Here is a 17,906-nt window from a genome sequence, read left to right as displayed (position 1 = left end):
AACACTAAGTGTCACTCTCAAGTATGTTTAAGGACCTAGTTATGGAGGCTATGCCCCCAAAAGGGGGATCCCTAAAAATATTTTGAGTAATAGTTCATCACTGGAACTATATAACCACAAAGTGACTTCTTAAAAAGATCACCTATTTGGGTTGTATGCTTTCATATGTCTAAAAACAACTCTGTGCTCCATAGGCCCACTGCCTACATAAGCCCACCTAACTCCTATCCTGACTTATGGGACTTAAAACTGACATCAAAGTTATTTTGCAGCAAAGCTCTAAATAGTCTACACTCATAGCTAAGGTTCTTTTCAGATCACATGTGTCTAACAGCCATTTTTCCCTCCATCTTCTGAACACATTAGAATATATAAAACATAAAATTTGCAAACCAAGATAATTTCCTATCAGTGACCAATTGAGCTAGCCACGTGACCTACTAAGATTAGTTTAAACACTATTTGGCAACAACAACTCTGAATGTGGCATCAGAAAAGGACAAGAAACATCCCTTAAACTTTACTTGTGACCCTTATTCATATGTGTGTCCTACTACATATTAGGTAGAATCACATGAAATTGACATTTCTGTAGGTCACAGGTGGTTGAATATCAACACTTCATATGATTCAACTTAATAACACTGCTCTAAGACAAAGAAGTGTGAACACCTATCAACACAGCTGATGAGATAAAGACTTATTTCGTGGCCGTCTTCCTAGCAACAACTTGTATTCATACAAAGTTTGATAGTTTATGGAAACCTTAATATATGCATTATAGAACTTTGCACTTCTGTGAATTAGGCAGATCAGATACCCTGATCTCCACTTTACAGATGAGAAATAAGGCTCAGATGTTAAGTCACTTGCTCAAATGTCCAAAAGTATGAAGCAAGGAATCAAACCTAGGCCCTCTGACTCCTGATCTTTGCTGCAAACAACCTTCCTTTAAAAGGATAATCAAAATCATCTAAGTATGAACACATACACTCCCAGTGCTTGCTTGTGGACAGATTCCATAAATACTTATGTGATAAGTGTCTAGATTGGAATACTTAAGTGGTTTCAAAAATGTGGGTACATACACAAGTACATTCTTATACTTTATTTGCTCACGTCTGCAACCTGGACCCTCAGCCAGGACTGCATTCTTCTATTCCACAGACTGTCTGCCCCTCACCCCCAAAGGTCACCACCTGGCTAACTGTACTCTGCATCCAGTGGGGATCAAAACAATACACTAAACATACACTGTAGGCCCCATACCATCAATCGTGGCACAAGCCTGTTTGACTTAGGATAACCAAAGCCTCAGATGTGATTCTCAGTAACATCATATTAATTGAATGAATGGCTGGCCTGGGACTCAAATTGATTGTGGTAATGTAATGACTCCACTTAAAGGTTCAAAGAAATATTTGCTACAGCCTAAACTTGTTCTACAATCATCACTGTTTACTGATGAAGGAAACAAGCTTTATATTAACTTCTAAACCAGGCAACTCCATACATTAGAATATCCACAGCAAGTGAGAGCTGGTGCTATGCGATAGGGCTTGCTTCTCAACCACCCACCCCTACTGGCCCATCAAGCAATAACAGAATCTTTCTTGTTTACTAATTTAAAATAATATATATTTCACCAATGTTATCTTTAGATACAGAGACCGATAACCCCTTCCTACGGTCTGGTACTGTCGGGGTGTCAATTTGCAGGGATCAAATCTCACTTGTTACCAAGAAGACATATCAATGACTATGGCGGCCATGGGGGGGGGCATGAAGACACCTCATAACAGGCACACGCACGCACACGCGCACACGCGCACGTGCCCCTTTGCTTTTGAAGTATTTTTTTAATGCTTTAAATACTTACTCACACAACAGAACGCCATTCTCCAGGGAGGCTCGAAAATCCTTTGTCTCAAAATTCTTCTCTGTCACTGCCTGAAAGACATATTTGGGTATTAGTTTTCTCTAAATCAGGGATTATACACAAGTCAAATCCAGCATCAGATTAATTAACATGCATCTAATATCATACTTGGAGAATGTGCATGTATCACCAAAAGTTGTTCCATACAGGAAATTCTATGCACTGTTCTATGTTACAAAGAGAAAGGTTAACCATTTTAGTATGAACAAATATAAACAGAAAAAACCACGAGTGTTTTCTATGACGCAACCATTTTATGGAGGATAAACAAAAGTTAGAAGCTTAATTTCCAGCATATTTTCTATTTAAAAAAGAAGCCCTATGGGCAGTCTACTCTACTAAGAGTAAATAAAACCAGATTAAGATATAAACTTGAAATACCAACTGTATACGCACATCATTAATTTCAATTCCACCCTTAAATTCCTCAAGTTTCATTACAAAGCTAAATAGCAGAGGGCGTGACTCTCCTTAAACGTATTCATGAAATGGCCCTGATTTGTGTAAAGAGCTATTTACTGCAATAGGAAGAAAAAGATTAAATCCTGACACTGAGAGACAAAAAGACAGAGAGGGAAGATGGTACATACTCTAAACAGACAATTCCCCACTTAAGGCTTTTACATATGAACAGCCCATCTACGGTTACCGCCACCAATGTTCTTAGTGAAACTGCTGAAAAAATGTCTACCAGTTCTGTCTTCCTCTGTCTTCTGAGGGTGGAGTGGTTGGGAGGAAAGGGGATTCCATAGGGACAAGAGTAGCAGAGAAAATGGAGACCATGTAGGGAAAAGGTGCTCCAGGGATACCCTGGGACTGAGTCCCCAGCCAAGGGTGTGGGCAGGTGTACCACAACGGCTGGGACAGCAGCCGCCCTAGAGACGGACCCACCACCCACAAGCAGAGGCCTTGCTCCACCTGACACTTCAGGGAGAAATCGGATCTCGGAAACCTGATTGGGAAGTCACTAATCCTAAACCCTAGGTGAGCTACAAAGCTCCTGCTGTCCTTACTCACCACTGTGACCTTTACCGTCTACCTAGAGTCCCTGTATGTCTTCTGCATCTTTTCCACAACACCCAACAGTGCCATAGGTACACATAATAATGGGTAACTGACGAAACAATGGCTATTTCTAGAATTAAAGTTAGTTTCTCATAAGCTGGTTCTATAAACAGGGACAGGAACCTGTGCCAGGAGGTGACACACTCAAATGCAGGAAGAAGTAGCAGATCCTTTCCTACAAAGGTCATTAATCTACAGAAGGGCTACACTGCTGCAAGAATTAAACATTTGCTGAGTGTCTCCGTTACGTGCGTTTACTTGGATACTGGGTGTAGATCTAAAAAAAAATGCAAGGAGCTCACAGCCACGTTAAGTAAAACACAAAGTTTAAAAATTCAGTAAAACATATCCAAATGGAATGGTATATTCCTTCAGGGATAACCTTGAGTGACCCATGGATTATCCCAGGTAACCTATGCAGCACAAACTCTCTTGAATTTTCCCCAAATAAATCCAAAACACACTCAAGGTGAGCACTAATCCCAGCTAGTGAAAACATAGTAGTATCTCATTTATCTGGGAACTCCTACCCAAAGCTAAAAACCATGAAAAAGTCCCAGGAACAGCCAAAGCAAATGTCAAAGCCCATTCTCTCTAGTTATTAGGAAAGCCACTCAGAGCCACCAATACTCAATTACCCACCACTGAAACAATCTAGGGATTACGTTCCCCAATCAAGGTAGATTAGAAGCAGTGAGTTAGAAGGAAGAAGGGTTGTGCCCCACAGACACATGGAGAGCAGTGAAGAGTGACCGTCAACAGCACTGGATGGGCCAGTCGAGAGGCAGTGTAGCAAGTGACGAAATAGAAGGAGAAAGGGCGCAAGTCAGACAAAAATATATTCAAATCCCACTTTCATTATCTAGTAGCTGTGTGACCTTAAGCAAGTTGAATAGCTTCCATGAACCCCAGTCTGCTCATCTGAAACAGGGTAAATATCACCTACTTATTAGCTTATAATGGCCAAGATGCAGTGCAATCAAGTACCTGAGGGTAGCTCACAGAGGTATATGCTTAACCTCATTACACACATCAACCTTCAAGTAACATGCTGACAACACATCGCAATAATTAGCCCTCAAAAGAATACCTCTGGGGACTTCCCTGGTGGTGCAGTGGTTAAGAAACTACCTGCCAATGCAGGGGACATGGGTTAGAGCCCTGGAGCAACTAAGGGCTGCTTAGTTGCACATGCCGTGGAGCAACTAAGCCCAGGCGCCACAACTACTGAGCCTGTGCTCTAGAGCCCATGAGCCACAACTACTGAGCCTGTGTGCCACGACTACTTAAGCCCGTGCGCCTAGAGCCTGTGCTCTGCAACAAACAGAAGCCACCACAGTGAGAAGCCCGCCCATGGCAACGAAGAGTAGCCCCCACTCACTGAAACTAGAGAAAGCCCACACGCAGCAACGAAGACTCAACACTGCCAAAAATAAATAAATAAGTAAATAATTTTTTTTAAGTTAAAAAAAGAAAGAATACCTCTGCACCATATAGACAAAAAAGCTGAGTTAGATTCAGAATATTAACAAAGTAGAAATAATGGAATAGAGAGAGATATTTAGAAATCCCAACTATCCAGAATGGTTCATTCCTCCAAAAAGACTAGAGAAAGGCAAAATCATAGTATGTAGCGGATTTCAGACCACCTCCCTCCATATGTCAAAATATGAATGTACTCTTGTACATATACACTTATCAAAATCTAAATAACGATGATATAAGACCAGACTCCATTTATACTGTATTTACAAAGATAGAATGTAAAAACTAAATAGATTCTTAAATGATAGTCTATATTTTGAAGACATGGGAATCTGGCATGCTCTGTACACTATTGAAGATAATATAAAATGACACCACCATTGCTGAAGGCGATTTGTAAAATGTGTCTGACATCTTAAACACACATTCTCTTGGGCACACTATGTGCAGATCTAGGAATTTATATTAAGGCAACAGGACAAGAACTCAGAGACATCAGTAGAACTGCTTCACAGCATTACACATAATAGCAACAACTTAAAACACCCTGAATGCTCAACAATAAGAAATCAGATAAATTATAACATAACCATAAAACAGAAAACTTCATGAAATTTCAATTCATGTCAGAAAAGTAGATTTATCACTTGTAAAGAATACTGAACATATTAATTATAAAGCAATTTGTGAAAAAGTACATGGAGTATGATTCTAATTTCTACAACTCTATGCATTATATAAATATGCATATATAAGTATGCATTATATAAATAAATATAGAATAAATATATTAACAGTAATTATTTCTAAGTGGTAGAATTATAGCTAATTTTAGTATTTTTTTGCTTATATATATATTCTGTAGTAACCACAGGTGTTTCTTGTGCAATAGATATATAAATTAATATTTAAAAAAATATTCAAAAGAAGTCAGATTCCATCAGATTTAGGTCAATTTCCTGTGTCTCCTACATTTAAAGGATAAAGGAAGAGAAGGACACCAGTTTTCATGTAGGTAATTTTTCTCATCTATGAAATGCACACATCCTTAAGTTTAATAATCCTTATTATTCCCCCTTTCACTAGTAAGAAGGTTGAGGTTCAGAAAGTTTAACTTTCTAGAAAGTTATAGAATCATCCACATGGAACAGATACCAAAAACCTACAGCATTTTACAAGCACTCAGTAAGAGAATGTCTCAACTGCATCAGACACAAAGTGTTTCTAAACTAAGAAAAAAATTAAGTTGTCTTCCATCTGTGTTCAGACTTTTAAAATTTAAATTAATGTATTTTACCATGCAGTGTGCCTTCAAAAATAATCCTCCACTGTTAAGGGTATTAAAAAGGTAACTCTTTAAATAAAAAATGTTGAATTAACTTTTTTTCAATGTTCCTGAAAAAAAGAAGACTTGTGTCTTAACACATAATGACTGTGTGTGTGTATGTGTGTGTGTGTGATAAAGTGGCATTCTAAATGTTAATAAAATGAAAACTCATCTGTAAATGGTTTCAGCATTTCTCTTGACATTTTCATGAACATTACAAAATGTTCATACTGTATATACTATCTACCTCAAGCTCAACAAGGAAAATCATCTGATCACTGTAAACTAAAATTTTTAATTAGCAATTTATATATCCATATAAATAAAAACTCATCTAAGACCTCTCCTAAGAAATTAAAACAAAAAAGTTTTCCCAAGAGTTTTAAACTAAAAAGAGAACATAAATTCATAGCAGGGATTTTCAGTCTATAGCAGCTGCCTGGGCCACGTTCCTTAAGAAACACACAGCAAACAGTGAGAGGCCCGCGTACCACCAAAAAAAAAAAATGAAAGAAAGAAACACACAGCAACACACAGCACGGCACCTAACATGGCCAGGTGAGGCCAGGGCGGGGCTCTAGAGCCTGTGAATCCCTGCCCCACTATTTCCTACCTATAACCCTGGACAGGGTGCTTGACCTCTTTGTTTTCTCAGGGATGCAACAGAGATACAAAGTACCAAAGTCACAGGGCTGCACAGAGTATTAAATGGGATACTGCATATGAAGCCCTCAGCACTTGCCTGATTCAGAAAAAGCATTCAGCAATGTTAGCACAATTAGCTATTACTATCCCTCTGTAGAATGAAGATAAAAAGTTTCATCTTAGCAAAGAGAAAGTCCATGTTGCCAGAAGTAACATCCTTTACTTAAAAGGAAGAAACTGAGTTACATTATAAAACTCCACTAGACTACCTTCTATATGCTGGAAACTGTAAAAAAAAAAAAAAAAAAAAAATTATAGAGATCTAGAAAGGACCTCAAAATAGAGTGAAGGCTGTTTTGTTCAAAAAAATGAAATCATACCTTAAAATGTGAATGCATCCGTATTTGAAGAATTCAGTATGCTAAAAGAAATTCCAGAATTTTGAAAGAAAAATTGTTTGGTAGTTCTAATCTAACAATTACTCATTGTGATTTTCAATAATTTTCAACCTCACTCATTAGCAAGCTATTTGAGGTGTGATACATTTTATGTAACGAGGCTGTGATTCATAGGAACTAAATAGAGACCACGTGTTTCCCACTGAGTTATCAAAAGTCAACACAAACAGGAGTAATCACTATGTCGTCAAACGGCCACACCTTGCCTTCTGTAAAAACTTGTTTTCTTCCCTCTTCCTTGTCCCTTTCCATATTTTCCTAATGCAGTTGAATAAAATCAGTACCACTTGAAATAACCTAAGACGTACATCAGATTTCATCTGGGGTTTAACCCTGGACCCATCTCACTCTACACACTTCTATTAAGTTACTGCTCAGTCCCCTAATTTTCAAAGGGAAAGAAGTATTTGCCATATCTACTTCACAGCCCACAAATGATATGTGAAAATATTTGATATCTTCAAAAAGAAAAGGAAAAAAAAAAGACTACACACTGTAGTCGAGGCCACTGCATCTTCCAGCCATGTGTGCCTGTGTGCTGAGCAGCCATCTTGTTGGAAAGAAGCTAAGAAGCAACAGGGCCAAGTGTGAGGCCTTTGGTGAGGTGCTTCCTGTGAAGTTATAATTACTCCCCCTGAGCATGTTAAGGGCGGAACAGCGCGCCAAAAGTACACACCGCACAAACACTGCCGTCAAACCCGTCCTACCACCTGTAGCCTCCAAAGAAGCCCTTGATACAAAGCTTTTAAAGGGCATATGTTGTGGAATAAAATACCTACCAACCGAATACACCCTCAATAAGTGCCAAGTTGGCAAATTTCAAAAAAACCCATTTCTTTTGTTATGAAATATATTAACTTAATATATCAATGGGAATTATCTTCATACCCTTTACTGTTTTGTTTACAGCTTTATTTAAATCCTCTCACTGGATGAGATTTCCCACCAATCTAAGCAACAAGTTTCTCTAAAACTTCACATCTCAGCTCCAATTCTGGCCAAGAAACCACATGACCTAAACCCCAAACATTCTGGGAACTTTTCAAAGACCACTTTATATCAGCAAAACACTCACTAATGCAAGTCAGCAGGCACTCATCTCGTTTAAATTTTTCAGTTCCTTTTAAGCAGCCATTTAAAAGATGTTTAGAATCCCAAAAGCACTCTCCACCATACTTTTCTGTGAATCACAGTGCAAAAACACAGTGCCCATTTGAGCTTGTTTTAAAAGAGGGAAAGGGATGTTTGCTGACAAAAAACTAGATGATGAGCTTCAACTGGGCTCAGAGTTGATTCCAAATTAAGTTACTAATTGATTGATCAGCTACTACATCAGGACATGTAAGATACACACATAAAATCATCATGCCAATCACTTCAACCAAAGTCATGCCAAAAAAAACAAAAAACAAACCCAAGGGGGGCTTCCCTGGTGGCACAATAGTGGAGAGTCCGCCTGCCGATGCAGGGGACACGGGTTCGTGCCCTGGTCCGGGAAGATCCCACATGCCGCAGAGCGGCTGGGCCCATGATCCATGGCCGCTGAGCCTGTGCTCTGCAACGGGAGAGGCCACAACAGTGAGAGGCCCACATACCACAAAACAAAAAACAAACAAAAAAACCCAAGGAATATTTACCCTCAGAAAGCACTGGGGAACACAGGAACCACATCATGAAGCAATTCACAAACAATGGGTCTGCTTTAACATTTTCATTAAGAAACATAACCTAGTATCCCACCTTCCAACGAGAGAGCCCTTATAGGACATCGTTTCCACAGAGAGACTCCCCGCCAGGCTGGCACACATCAAGGAGCTGTCGTGTTTTCAGTCTCTAAGAAGCCACCAAAGAATTAAAAACACCCTTCTCTCCTTTCTTCCATCAAACTTCATTTTTGAAGCAATCATTATATGATTCCCATGTCGCAAAACAGGTCCAATTTTTATAATGAATTCCATGAGACGTATACATTATTCAAGATTCAATAACTCTGACGAATCTCATTGGTCACACATACTAAAAACCTATAATGCAAGAACTGTGGCACACAGTCGAAAATAATAGGTAAAAACTAAACATAATTTAAATATAAAAAAAGTCTACCTTCTAGCTCTTTCCTTGCCCAGAGTAAAATTACTGAAAAGGTTGTTATCCACAATTTTAGAGAAACCAATTCTTCCAAAAAGGGTGGGGCTCTGTCCTTTTTATCTTATTTTTTTTTAATTTTATTGGCGTATAGTTGATTTACAATGTTGTGTTAGTTTCAGGTGTACAGCAAAGTGATTCAGCTATACATATATTGAATACATGTATGCATTCTTTTTCAGATATTTTTCCCATATAGGTTATTGCAGAATATTGAGTAGAGTTCCCTGTGCTATATACAGTAGGTCCTTGTTGGTTATCTATTTTATACATAGTAGTGTGTGTATGTTCATCCCAAGCTCCCGATTTATCTCTCCCCCCACCCCCCCGACGTATCCCCTTTGGTAACCGTAAGTTTGGTTTCGATACCTGGGAGTCTGGGTAGTGTCCTTTTTAAACTAATAAAAATTTGAAGTCAAGAAGCTGAGACGGAGTCTCAGACCCCTTTGTATAATGAAGTCTCCCAATTTCCCCAGGCCTCAGTCTTCTCAGCTAGAAAAGGGGTTCCAGGATTGACAGCTAACCCTTACTCTGTTTACTTCGTGCACAATCTCCCTTAATCTTCACAGCAACCCTGTGTGGTGGACACTCTTACCCCATCTTGACATGAGGAAACTGAGTAAAACTATGCTTGCTTGAGTTGAGACCTAGGTCAGTCCCTACATAACAGGCAGTGAGCATCCAGTGAGAATGTCTATGGAAGCACTGAGTGAACTTGACAATGTAATTAGGGACCTATTCCCAGCCATCCCAATCTATTCTGCATACTCTCAAGGGCAGGACTGTCTTACCCAACTTCTCATTGGTTGAAATACGGCTTACACACACTAGTCACTTATGTTAAATCTAGTTACTCTTCTGATGAATATTTGCACTACAAGTATTTGAAGCAAGGAAGAACAAGACCCCCAAAAAAGCAAAACTGCTGGTTAAATTTCAAGTGTATGGGGGGTAGGGAGGGTGGAGATTGGTTGTATTTTAGAAGAAGAACCTGCCTCAATTCCCAAAAATCACTCACCCTAGTTTTGTCACTAGCTCAAGAACAAACACATACAAGACTCTATGGAAACATATCACTCTAGTGATACACCTTTTTAAAAGGGAATATTCTTAGATGAAAACCTCAAAGTTGAGAGCATTTTACCACTGGTTTGCTACATAAATTTTTTCCAGACCGAAGAATACATTAGAATTCAATTTTCCATTTAAATTATCTTTTTTTTTTTTTTTTTTTTTTGCAGTACGCGGGCCTCTCACTGTTGTGGCCTCTCCCGTTGCGGAGCACAGGCTCCAGACGTGCAGGCTCAGAGCCATGGCTCATGGGCCCAGCCACCCCGCGGCATGTGGGATCTTCCCAGACTGGGGCACAAACCCGTGTCCCCTGCATCGGCAGGCGGACTCTCAACCACTCTGCCACCAGGGAAGCCCTAAATTATCTTTCTTAATTTTAACTAAGATACTAAGAAAGTATTTGGTTATTCACTCATTCAAAAATCATGAGTGACAATTGCTGTGCACATACCTGGCATCGTGCTTGGCACCAGGAATATAAAAAGATGAAGCAATTCTTGGAAATTCCTCTTTAGAAGTCTAATAACCCTGTTTTGAAATATGTGGTCAAAATGGCATTTTAAGCCTAGGCATCTCTCTAAAATGTGGTTAAGCCTCTGAATTACAGCATGTTCTTGGTTAACTTATATTGTATATTCAGCATTGCTTTAAGTGACATAATTCTCAAGTCACTGGCCTCTCAAGATTTGGCATCATACTACATAATATCTCGGCATATACCAGGACTATTTTTGCCAATGCTAATATCACTTGATAGCAAACCCAAAGCCAACTCACAGTCTTCCAAAATCGTGGTATTAGAATTGCACAGATCACTGAATTCTAAATGGAATCCAAAAGTCTCATAGTGGTCAAAAATCTAAACATTTTCTGCCCCACTGCCCATGGTAAGCCCTTGGTCTTAGCGGCTAGTGTAAATTACACCTCCCCACTTCCCCTTCTCTTGGGAAGGCTCCCAAGTCTTCACGCAGCCGGGAAGGGAAGACAAACAGCAAAGTACCAGCTCCCGGTGTGTTCTGGATAATTAAAAGCCAACTGTCTTTATAAACCCTCCAAATTCTTAATCATCATTAGGCCAAATGCCAGCTACACTCAGATATTTTGGGGGGAAAAAAGAAAAAGAATGAGTTTAAACATAATTTCTGGTCCAGGAGAAGTGGCCACTTCCTGATACCAACTTTTAGCTTAGAGTCTCCGATTATTTTTGCTAAACCACAACTATTAATAAGCCACAAATGGAAAACAACTGGAAAGAACTAAATAAAACCAAGGGAAGAAAGATTTGCTCCAGGGCTGACAATTTATATACGAGGTTTCATCTAGATACAAAATCCAAGACAACCTGAGCCCTATTAGCAGCTAGTTAAATTCACCAAAAACATCACACACAAAAATGTGCTCAAGTTTTACAGCTATACTTTGTTCTGTTAAGAATCACAAAACTACTTCTAAAGTATAGAGTACATTTTGTCTATAAATACAAGTTCATACTCCAAATTTATGCTGTTGCAGACAATAGGTAAAATATTGCAAAGGAAAAAATGTCTACCAAAAGCCTAGTCTAGTGCATAAATAATTTTTTTCTTCTCGATCAAGGAGTTTTTAAAATAAATAGCACACAAGGCACATGTAGATGTGAATATCCATTATCAGGATAGTTTAAGTAGAGTTCAAATGCTTAATATAATCATTGGTTCTCAGGGTCAAGAGACATCATTGTTTTGTGCAGAAATGTCACACACACACATTAGCAAGTCTCAACAATTAACCTGCTTACCTCCCGGTGAATTACTATGAGAGTCATCACTGTGGGAAACATTCATTTTGGGAAATAGTGTATCTGTATTACAGGTGAGAGTCACTACTTATTTTACATGAACTTCAAATGGATAGTCACACCCCTAGGATATGCTTTACTCCCCAGTGTAAGTTTGGCATTAAGGGACGAACTTGAGGTGACCTGTGACACAGGAGCTGCCTAAATGATTCTTGATGGATTCCTACTGCAAGCTAACAATGTCGTCCTTCTGGTACACAATCGTCAGCCTTCCTTCCATTCAACAGTGAATTTCTAGGAAGCAGAGAGATAATTACACTCCTATTCCTAGGTACATGCCCAAGAGAAATAAAAGCACATGTTCACACAAAAACCTGCATATGAGTTTTCATAGCAGTATTACTTGTGTTAGCCAAAAAACTGAAAATAACCCATCAAGCCATCAACTGATGAATGCATAAACGGAAGATGGTATAACCATACAATGGAATATCACGAAGTACTGATACATCTACATCATGGACAAACCTAGAAATCGTGAGGCTAAGTGAAAGAAACCAGGCACAGAAGACTACATATTATGATTCATTTCTGTGACGTGCCCAGAGACGGCAAAACCATAGCAACAGAGAGTAGATTAGTGGTTGCCAGGGATGAAGGGAAGGGAAGAATGGGTGAGTGCTAATGGGTATAGGGTGTCTTTGGGCGTGACGAAAACGTTTTGAAATTAGGCTGGGGTGAGGGTTGCACAATCCTGCGAATACACTAAAAACCAATGAACTGTATACTTCAAAAGGGTGAATTGTATGGTTTGTGAATTATATCTCAATAAACATGTTCTAAAAAAGCTCAATGAATTGTACACTTAAAAATTTGCGCATTTTATTCAAGTTCAATAAAGAAGACTTTTAAAAAGGCGTTCAATACCATCTCATACCCCATACACAAAGGAAGTTCAATATATGTTAAGCTATTAATTTGTTTACTATCTCCTAAACACCTATCTCCCTAAAAAACTTATTTATAGTTTCATAGGAATAGGTCTAAATTTGCAAAGTGAAACTTCCAGCCCACTACCTCACATACAGAAATGTTTTAATCATGAAATTTCCTTTTATGTATTTGCATCTATCTTTTTACTTTTAAATGTGTCATCTTTGCATTATCTCTAAACAATTCTACAACCCTAAGTTTTCTCAAGTGCAGTTATGGCCTTTTTTTATAGCTCACTTTACGTATATGGTTTCAAAACAGAAAACACAGGTAAGATGGGACACAGAGGGCCATAGCACCTCCACATTAGCTCCTTTTGTGAATTAATTACCATCCCCACAACAGAATGGTTCAGAAATCAGATTTCCTCAAATGACTTGTAGGAACAAAGTTTCCTCTAGGTTCTTTCTAGGGCCTTAATAGATCAGCAAAGTTTCCAGATTATTTAACTCAAAAGTAGATACTGGGGCTTCCCTGGTGGCGCAGTAGTTGAGAGTCCGCCTGCCGATGCAGGGGACACAGGTTCGTGCCCTGGTCTGGGAAGATCCCACATGCCGCGGAGCGGCTGGGCCCGTGAGCCACGGCCGCTGAGCCTGCATGTCCGAAGCCTGTGCTCCGCAACAGGAGAGGCCACAACAGTGAGAGGCCAGCATGCCGCAAAAAAAAAAAAAAAAAAAAAGATATTGTTCAGGGCTCCATAACACATCTAATTATTAGTTTAAAATATCCTTGGCTGAGTAATAATTTTAGTTTTTAGTAATAATGTTAGTAATAATTTAATTTAGTAATAATTTTAATTTTGTTTCAGGACTATAAAAACGGAAGGACTGAGAGTAACTTCTTCAACACCACAGTCGGCCCTCTGTACTGAGTGTTGGGAATGTGGAACCCACGAATACGGAGGGCCGACTGCACTAGGGCATTTTATTTGAGGGACGTGAGCATCCCCGGATTTTGGTGTCCCCAAGAGGTCCTGGAACCAATCCCCCACAGATACCAAGGGACAACTGTATCCTGGTATAGTGACACGTGAAAAGATTGATATGAATATTCCATCTTAGGATAACAGAAGGAAGACTCTGCCCATACAAATGGATGAGATTGTTTCCCCCCTGCCAAAAAATATATATATATATCACTGACCTTGAGAGCTCAATGTCAGGACGTGTGCCTGACCCCCTCATGCAGCGCTGAGGGCTCCCTCTTCCCCCGCTGCGCCTTCACCTCCTGGCTGCCCGTGACATTCACATCACTGCAGGCACATGTGTACTCGCCTTCGTGGCTCCTCTACTGGCCTAAGTCCTTGAAGGGGCTGTCACAGCTGACAGGTTGACTCCAACCTGAACACGTTTTGTTTGGCCCACGCACAACGTTGGGCAAGAGGGAGCAGAGATCTGGATTACCAGCTTCTCTTTAAAAAGAAATGTCTGCCAACGCTGGGCATGCATTATCTCATAAGCCACAACTGGCTGCCCTGAGTTAGTGATGGGCGGCCCCGGGGAGAACACACTCTGCAGAGAGCCACAGACCCTACCCTCCCATCTGCTACACCCACCCTTCCTCGCCCCAGCTCACCACCTGGCTGGCCCCGCAGGCATGTCAGTTTGAAAATCCTCAGGGATTTTCATTGCATTCTGAAGGCCCAGCATAAATCCTGCCCTGTAGGAAGGACTCTCACTCGTTGACTCAGAATTTAGCGTGTAAAAGAATCACTTGTGGCTCCTGTAAAACAATACAGGTCCCAGGCCTTTCTCTAAGCGAGCCTGATTCAGACAGCCTAGACAGACACCTGAAGTTCAACTTTTCCAGAAGTGCCCTTACAGAGTTTTGCTAAGAATGGTCTACGATAAACACTGCTTCAGTGTTAGGTATATAGAGCTCTGTGAGTCTTGATTTCCTTATAAGAAAAAGAATTTGGAGTAAATCATCACTACCGCTCACAACTCCAAATGCTTTCTTTGGTTCTTTATTGGAAATCGAAGGAAACCGAACAGGAAATCAGTTCCTGCTCTCTGCTACCACCTGCTGGCAAGTTCCTGGTACTGCAGAGGTATAAGCTGCAGTTTAATCCCTCAGTTGGGGAATTACTCTTTCCTAGTTTTCACGGCTAGATCCAAGTACATTTTTTTAAAAATTCAACAAAATAGCTTAAAAACATATCACCAAGCAACATTTGATGAAAACAAAAAAGAGAAATATCTTACAGTTTGACTTGTCAATTATACCTCAATACAGCTGAAAAAAATTAATATAAACACCACTAATCTGTCTCCTTTATTCTTCTATAAGAGCTTCTGATGTGTTTCTACCAAATTGATTTTGAAACACACCATAGATTTTGAGACTTCTGTAGAAAAATTTGCACGTTAAGATATACAATCTGTTTAAATTGTAGACCTGGGACCCAACTACATGGAACAATTTTCTACCATAATAAAATTCTCCAATGTGGAATGATCTGCATTTTTGCAGAAAGTAAACTCCTGATATAAAAAATGTTCGAACATATGGGTGAGATTTCTAAGATTCCTCTCAGTACTCTGGATGATTTCTCTCTCATCCAGTAAAGCATCAGGGAAGCTCACAGATCTGGGTTCTATGAGGCTTAGGTTATACGTGGATTCTGCTCTCCGAGCCTAGAACTATGCTTTAAAAGGGAGGAGATAATATGGGCAGGCAACCAAGCACAACAAACTGAAGATGCGTCTGAATGTTCAGGCAAAACCGAGAAGGATCCCTGGCAGAGGGCAGCTGGGTGTGACAGAATGTGTGCACGGCAGGAGGGTATGGGTTAGTCCGGAAAACTTCTCCAGGGTAATTACTTCACCCTGCTCCAAACCGTGAAGCTTGACCTGCCAACCACGCCCTCCAGATTCTTCAGTTCACCTGCTCAGTGGCCTTCCTCCACCTCCTAAACTCTGCTCATTCAATTACAAACTCCAAGCAGGTAGCCCTGAACTTCCAACCCTTGTCCTCCCCCCGAAGCGCCCCTCCAGCCTCATATTCACACCTCCCCGCTGAGCATCTCCTCTTGAGCACCCAGACCTCACCACGTGTAAGACAGACCTCACTCTCTCACCCAGGACTGAACCGCCACACCTCACTTCTCTACTGAAATCATGATACCAACACCCTCCCAGCTGCCCAGACTCAAAAACGCGAGCATGAACCTTCCTGCCCCTCCAAATCCACGTCATTCTCTCCACCCCAGTTCTCGGCTTCTCTCCTCGGGCAAATGTAACATTTCAACAACCTACTGATCACCTTGCCTTAATCTCCCCCTTTTCTACTCTGTACTTCAAAGGCTACCTATCATGCCTTAAAAATCAAAAACCACTGCTCAAAATCTTCCAAAGGTCCATTTGTCCTTAGGGTAAGGCTTCCCTCCCTCCCTCCCTCCAGGTCTTTCACCCCTGGATTCTCACACGTGATTCCTTGATTCTGTGTAAACACAAGAAACCAGCATCCTCCAGTGCCTTCATCCCTCCATCTCAACAACTCCAAGTGTACCCCCTCCACTGTCTTCCCCAAACACCACTGCCCCCAAAAGAGTCCTTCTCCATCTACACCTTCTGTGAGACCGATGTTCTGAGCCACTCGTCCAGTAGATACCCTGTTGTGCCTTATGTCACCATCAAGTGGCCGTGTCTGCTCTTCTGTCCTACACTGAAACTTTCTGGAGCTCAGGAACCTCTGTCAAGGTTCCACATCTTCTCCTGCCCTCCCCCACTGCGTAACATACACAGCAACAAACATCTGTAAGAAAAAAATATATCTTAATTCGCTTCTCCTAAAGGCCAAAAGGTGAAAAAGTAAAGAGAAACTGCTGTGTGAGATATACAGAGAAGGTTTAATTCAGATTCAGAGACTAAAAGAACACAGCTCAGGAAAAAGAAAAGGCAGCAGTGGAAAGCGGGAGGGGATGGGAGAGCAAACCAGCCTCCCTACCTCTCAGGCCGTGATCCAGGAACAAGAGTCCTGGATCAGACAGATGGTACCTACGCTGGGGAAAAACACCTGAGAGCTTCTGGCAGCACATGAAAGCCCTAACTAATGTCTTAGGGGAAAAGGAAAAGCCGAAAACCAGCGTGAACTAATATTTTCCTCCCCTAACAGAGAATAATGACAGACGTCCTACATCCTGGAACAGAGAATGAAGTCAGAAGACAGAAAAGCCGGAGAAGGAAAACAGATTGGGTATCGGCAGGGACGGGGACCGGGAGCGCCGCATGAAATAATGATCGCCCCAGCCTAAAGCAGAGCCAGATGGCAGCCACAGACAATGGAGACCCATGCAGGCCACATGAAATTTTGATGAATTCCTTAATGGCCACACCATGAAAGCCATATTCCAGAAAGAGGCTAATAATAGAACAAACGTCAGTGCAGAACAAAAGACTTAAAACCGCCTGCATTCGTTACTCAACTATATTTGGACATTTTTCAAAATGTGGTTGTTTAATAAGTGCTTTCACTGGTGACAATGATCACTGTTTATGCCACGAATGCTGTTATTTTTTGAACCCTAAGCTGATGCTCCAAGCCACTGTGGTAACTGCATTACAACAAAAGGCTGGGTCACACACCTACCCACACACTTGACCCAAAATGATCGCAAGAGTCGTGGACTGGGGAGAACCATACACGTCCACGCCACTTCCCGGCATCTCAACGTGAGAAATCAAGCCAAGTTACAGCTTCTGTAACAACATACTCTTAATCCTCAAAATGAGCAGACTAATTTACACACGAGTATGCACAGTGCCTTACGAACTCTAGCTTGTCTAAGCAAGGCAAGATGCTTCTGAATTGCATCCAGTCAAAGTCTAAAGTCGAACTAAGACTGAAGGTGACTGGTCTTATCTGCCTTCTACAAAAGTCTTGATGAAATGAGTTAAATCTTCCTGGAGTTAAACCTCCAGGAAGACACTGTGGGAGAAGGCACAGCCATCTGATAACTGGCATGAAGTGATGCTTCAGGTTGAAAGAGCTAAAACTGGA

General features: G+C 40.7%; 1 protein-coding gene across 11 annotated transcripts in view; it reads right to left on the bottom strand.

Moving 5' to 3' along the window:
- LMO7 (LIM domain 7) overlaps nt 1-17,906 on the bottom strand; it is a 202,709-nt gene that overhangs the window by 134,561 nt on the left and 50,242 nt on the right. For all 11 annotated transcript variants that reach the window (XM_081214816.1, XM_081214817.1, XM_081214810.1 and 8 more), the window contains exon 3: nt 1,880-1,950. In XM_081214816.1, coding sequence (XP_081070942.1) covers nt 1,880-1,950 — 71 coding nt within the window. The remainder of the gene's footprint in view (nt 1-1,879; nt 1,951-17,906) is intronic.

The sequence above is a fragment of the Mesoplodon bidens genome, assembly GCF_964165515.1.
Source record: "Mesoplodon bidens genome assembly, chromosome: 17".
In the NCBI taxonomy this organism is placed as follows: domain Eukaryota; kingdom Metazoa; phylum Chordata; class Mammalia; order Artiodactyla; family Ziphiidae; genus Mesoplodon; species Mesoplodon bidens.
This window is presented reverse-complemented; position numbering and strand designations above follow the sequence as displayed.